The sequence below is a fragment of the Pteropus vampyrus genome, unplaced genomic scaffold (genome assembly GCF_000151845.1).
Source record: "Pteropus vampyrus isolate Shadow unplaced genomic scaffold, Pvam_2.0 Scaffold470, whole genome shotgun sequence".
Classification (NCBI taxonomy): Eukaryota; Metazoa; Chordata; class Mammalia; order Chiroptera; family Pteropodidae; genus Pteropus; species Pteropus vampyrus.
Genome location: NW_011889251.1, coordinates 1,483,785 through 1,489,917, shown reverse-complemented (window position 1 = coordinate 1,489,917; position 6,133 = coordinate 1,483,785). Strand labels below are relative to the sequence as shown.

General features: G+C 41.2%; 2 protein-coding genes and 1 pseudogene across 2 annotated transcripts in view; all 3 read right to left on the bottom strand.

Moving 5' to 3' along the window:
- Positions 1-6,133, bottom strand: part of LOC105306989 (protocadherin alpha-1-like) — a 191,277-nt gene that overhangs the window by 144,671 nt on the left and 40,473 nt on the right.
- Positions 1-6,133, bottom strand: part of LOC105306987 (protocadherin alpha-4-like) — a 26,728-nt gene that overhangs the window by 1,876 nt on the left and 18,719 nt on the right. The window contains exon 2 of the mRNA XM_011382321.2: positions 1-1,535. Coding sequence (XP_011380623.2) covers positions 1-1,535 — 1,535 coding nt within the window. The remainder of the gene's footprint in view (positions 1,536-6,133) is intronic.
- On the bottom strand, positions 3,972-4,090 carry LOC111732566 (annotated as a pseudogene).

Genomic DNA, 6,133 nt, shown 5'->3' with positions numbered 1-6,133 from the left:
CGCTGGCGCGGCGCGTCCGCCTCGTCCAGGGCGCGCGTCGTGCTGATCTCGCCCGTGTACAGCCCCACGCGGAACGGGCTGCGCGCGCCCCCCGCCTCCGACTGCAGCTCGTAAGACAGCCACGCGTTGTAGCCCGAGTCCGCGTCCACCGCGCGCACCTTCGCCACCACGTGGCCCGCGCCCACAGAACGCGCCACCAGCTGGCTCATCACGCCGCCCCCGTCGCCAGCCCCAGGCGGCAGCAACGCGGGCGCATTGTCGTTCTCGTCCAGCACGAACACCTGCAGCGTCACTTTGCTGCCCAGAGGAGGCACGCCCGCGTCGCGCGCGCTCACCTGGAACTGCAACAGCTCCAGCTCCTCGTGGTCCAGCGGCTGCAGCGCGTACACCTTGCCGCTCTCCGCGTGCACCGACACGTAGCTCGACAGCGCACGCTCGCCCACGCGCCGCTCCACCAGCGAGTAGGACACCAGCGCGTTCTCCTGCGCGTCCGCGTCCCGCGCAGACACCGTGAAGATGTGGCAGCCGGGCGGGTTGTTCTCCTTCACGAACACCGTGTACTCGGGCTGCGCAAAAGCCGGCGCATTGTCGTTCACGTCGGCCACCTCCACGGACACTCTGGTGGTGGCCGACAGCGAAGGTGAGCCCCCGTCCTGCGCTGTCACCAGCAACTCATAGTTCGCCACGCTCTCGCGGTCCAAGGTGCTGTCCAGCACCAGGGAATAGTAATTCTTGAAAGTGGAGACCAGCTTGAAGGGAACATGGGGTGACAAGGTGCAGGTAACCAGCCCGTTGACATCGGAATCTCGGTCAGATACGTTTATTAAGGTTATGACTGTGCCCGGTTGAGCATCTTCTGAGATAGGGAGAGACAAGGAAGTGACAGTCAACTTTGGAGCATTGTCATTAGCGTCCACAACTTCCACAAGTACTGTACAGTGACCAGCCAGGGGTAGGAGGCCTTTATCAATTGCCTCTACTCGAATTTTGTAAGTTTTACTTTCTTCAAAATCAATATGTCCTATTACTATAATTTCTCCATGTATGCGGTCTATGTAGAACTTAGACTTTACATCTGGAGCAACATCACTAGAGAATGAGTAAATAATATCTCCATTCAAGTCTTCGTCTATATCTGAGGCGTGAAGTTTAATTACCAACGTTCCATTAGGAACATTTTCTGGTAATTTCACCGCATAGAGTGTTCTGTCGAAAGCTGGGGCGTTGTCATTAGCGTCCAGCACTGTGACGAGTAACTGAACGGTGCCAGTCAGCTCAGGTTTGCCTCCATCAGTGGCCGTGAGCACTAAAAATATCTCTGGAGCTTCTTCCCTGTCTAAAGATTTCCGTAGCACAAGCCCAAGAGGTTTTACCTGTTCGTCGGTGGTTGGTACGTCCAGAGAGAAATACTCATTGGGGCTCAGTCTATAAGTCAGCAGAGCGTTGGCCCCGATATCTGCATCGGAGGCGCCCTCTAGTGGAAACCGAGAGTCAAGCAGCCTGGATTCCGCGATAAACAGATTCTTTTGTGTTCCCTGGAATACAGGCGAATTGTCGTTAACATCCTTTACCTCCACCTCCACATGGAAAACCTGCAGCGGCCTCTCCATGATCACTTCCAGGTGGATGCTGCACTCCAGACTCTGCCCGCACAGCTCCTCGCGATCGATCCGAGAATTCACAAACAAAATGCCATTCTGCAGATTTACCTCCAGAAGGTCCCCACTGCCTTTGGATGCTACTCGGAACAGACGCGGCACCAGCTCCGCCAGCTCCAGCCCCAGATCCTGGGCGATGCGGCCTACGAAGGTGCCGTGTTTGGCCTCCTCGGGGACCGAGTAGCGGACCTGGCCGCTCCCATTCTCCCAAGCTGTGAGAATTACAAACAACAGCAGTAGATGCCGGTCCCCCCGGTCACCTTGATTGGAGTCCATCATTTCAAAATTTTTCTTTTAATTCTAAGGAGCGCAACTTCTGTCAAAATTTATAGGAATCTTCTTATTGTTTCTTCAGTATCCTAATTTGCTCTCCATTGTTCAACTTCCGGATAGTGTAGCAGCGTGAAGTCTTTACAATGTGAAAACGATGACTTAGTTGTCTTGAATATGAGAGGATTTTAAGGCAAAGAGCGACATCATGTGGCCCAAATAGTAATTACAAATTACAAAAGCCAACTTTAATAAGATGCAAAGTTTTATTTCGATCTCTGAATTTTTTCCTTTATTTTTATTAAAGGACACATTCTCATGCTTGCTGAAGGCTTTGTAAGAAAATTATTAATATTTAGTGTGACCATAATTGTGGTTTCCTCATGCCTTGAAAATATGTTTTTCCACAAAGTTTTAAAATAAAGATAAAAACCTAAGTGACAATAAAACGAATCATGTTAGTAACACTAAGTTTTAAAATTATTTGTTCAAATTCAGGAAACTCCATTTTCTTAGATTTCTGTTAAGAAAACTCCTGGTCTCTCTAGGGACCTGGATCTCAAGAATCTATTAATGGCAGAAAAATTTAGAAAGGTTGTTTGTTTTTAGAAAGCAAGAAATATAAGCAACTAATTCATATACTTTTTCTTAAGAAAACACAATGATAGACTTGGGGATCTTTGAAGGGGGATAATTTATATTAAGTGAATTTTGTGAGGAGAAAGTATACTGAGTTTCCCTTTTCATCAGAATTTATATGTTCTCTTTCCGTGGTTTATGGTTCTTATATCTTTATCTTTATCCTTTGAAGCCTCATGTTTTGTGAATATCCACTGTGTTTACAATCTCCAGTATAATTTAGATGATTTATTTTATAATATAAGTTTATTTCATTAGATAAATGTCGGTACTCATCTGTCATCCTTAGAGCAGTCCTTTAATCAGGCTTGGGATATTTGATACCTTTTAGTTCTAGTACTTAACAGAGCAAGTTATTTTTAATGTTTCACTACCATATTCCTAACTGCAAATAAAATTACATTCACGTTCTAATGTTTTCCAAGTTTGATATCTGCCTAAAGGAGTTTTAAATATTTCTGCTATCCTGGATTACTACAATTGCTTCTGATTGTGTCATCTTGTCACAATCTCATTTATTCTTTATTTAATCCTGACAATCATCTTCCTGAAAAACACCTTTTATTCCTATTGCTTCACACTTTTTGATAGCTTTCAAAGGACATTAAAGTGAGTTAAAAAATTTTTAGTGTAGTACTCAAAGTTACACAAGAAATTTGTCTCATAATACTTTTCCAACCTTATTCATACTCTTCCCATGAGAGCCATATGTTCTGACCAAAGCAAACTATTCCCTGTTCCCAGGCACATTTGGAATTTTTCATGTACTTATTTAAATTTTTCTGTTCTCAAGAATACCTATATACTCAATATTCTCCCAGAGGAAACTTCTCCACTTTAAAAACCACTAAAAGTATCATAACTCTTGAAGGACTCCTTCAGTGAGGGAAATAGGCAGATCTTTCTTTTCATTTCCAATAACGATGATTTCTGTTTCCTGTGCTTCATAATATTCTGCTTTCTAAAATGATCATGTTTATGTATGACATATATCTTTAATTTTCAGCGAACTTCTTAAGTCAGACAATGGGTCTTATTAATTCAATGAGTCTGGTCAGAACATCATGCTCTTAGACCTTCCTAGAATCTTTTTAAAATGCTTACTCATGATTGATGGCTATGGTTCTTCTCTATTTTCTAAGAAATCATTTTGTTTTTAAGGTTGTTATATATAACTAGTTATACAGATGACACTCTTTATTGATTGGTATGACCATAGCCCATCTTGTTACTTTTGTAACATCTTGTTACTTTTAAGTATGTGTTTAAAATTATTATTGTGTTCTTACATATATATATATATTTTTTTTTTTTTTTTAGGTGAGGCAACCCTTGGTTGACCTCACAGATTGCAAGGACTTTGTCAGCTTATGATCCCTTATTTTTTTATTTTTTAAATTTTTACTCCTACAGCACCTGGTTTTCCTAGGTGGTCTCCCACCCAAGTACTAACCAGGCTCGACCCTGCTTAGCTTCTGAGATCAGATGGTATCGGGCTTGTTCAGGGTAGCATGGCCATAGACATTTATTTTTAAAAAACAGAAAACACTATTAATGGTTTCTGAAATTTCAAGAATAGAAAATAAACACACTGGGGAGCATCAACCCAACTCATTCCAAGATGAACCTTGGGCAACATTTAAATGTGGAAAAATACACCATTTCAATTAATGATAGTCTTTTTTAAATACAAAAATCTTTTCCACTGCCAAAGTATTAATTCAATTTTCAACTTTGAAAAACTGGTTTTAAGTTATATTTTCAGTGTAGTACATAGCATTCAAAATGTCAGAGACATCTTGGATTAATTTGGTAATTATGGACTCAGTACAAATAACAAAACATGTTTACAAAAAATTAAAATAATAAGAAGCCATAATGACAACTTTATGACATTTTAGATTTTACTATTCCAAGTCAAAAAATAATAGTTTATTTTACTAAGCATTTACTATTTAGCTAATACTATTATGAGTATCTTATAAGATTCATCTTACTAAATATGTACAATTTTTTGTTATAGATACTACTCATTATCATCACAAATTTACAGGTGGAAAACTGGAAACTGAGAGGTTAAATAATCATCCATGCTGCACAGAACAAAATTGGTAGGAGTGGAATGCAGGCAAGAAAGGATGGTTTTAAAACTCATGACATTTAACATACGATCTGCTGCCTTCATGTAAAGAAAAGTGAATTGTTAAAATCATAATAAAGAAGTAGTGAAAACATTAGCTTAGAAGATATAGTTAGTTCTCCATAAAAAGAAACCTACCAAATAAAATTCAAACATAAACAAGAGATTTTCATTGAGTCAGATACACAGATTTTATACGGACTTACTTGATCAAAGTCCAAATTCCTTTGAATTAATCTCTCCCATGTTTGCATCCTATAAAGCGAGCAATACCATGGTGTCACAGGGTAATTAAAAGATTATGAAGTCTCACTTTTCACACTTTCATCCCAAAAGAAGTATTCAATCTGTTAACTAATGTTCTGTCATTTATCGCTAAAAGGTTTAAGACCAACAATAAATGAATACTACAGACTATTGGAATCACCGGAGCCAAAGATCTAGAGAATAAGAGGAATAGAGTCCTTACACAAAATGGATAACTTGAAAGTGGTGGCTAAATAATATTTACCAGCCAAAAAAAAAAAAGATGAAAGAATAAGAAATAAATGATGTTAAAATGTCAATATATTATTTTAATGTGTAAATGCTAACTCCCCTGAGGTAAATGGAAAGGTACAATAATACTACAGAATTAATCAGAAAAAAATACTACTATCGATGTCAGTTTTAAAAACAGACAAAAAAGGAAATAGTCAAGAAAATTTTTACTTTAAAAGCAAAAAATCTTGAGGTGAAGATGTTTAAAAAGTCCAATTCCATTTTAAACTAAGATTAATAACAAATAATATTATAATTAAGAGAAAAAATGAAAGCATGTATATAATGTGAAATTATTCAAAATTTTAAGAATAGAAAAGTGTAGATAAACCTTTTTTAAAATATAACATTTCAAAATAACTATTAACTGTTAATTGTGAAAATTCAGACTTACTTTGGCACAACGATCATTTAAATCCTGACGCTCGTCCACATCCACCACTACTGGACAGGGTGGAAGGCTGGGGCTGAAGGCCATAAGGTCGGTCTTCGGTGGGCCCTCCCCAGAGCACACCCTCTGCTGCATCTGCTGTGAGCACGACCAGCTCCCCACCGCGCTAGAGCACACCAGCGTGGGTTTCGCTGGCTCGAACGCGCCCTCGGTGGGCGGAGCCGAACATCGCAACGCTGTGTACAGCAGCAACGTGAGCACCAACAGGCTGGATACCGCGCAGATGGCGATGATCAGATACACGTTCACATCCACCAAAGCCACCTCTGGGCCGGTGGCTCTCGCTGTCGCCCACAACGAGGCCTTTGGAGCTGGGCTGCTGTCCACCAGCGACAGCAGCACAGTGGCGGTGGCCGTTAATGCCGGCTCGCCGTGGTCCTTCACCAGCACCAGCAGGCGCTGGCGCGGCGCGTCCGCCTCGTCCAGGGCGCGCGT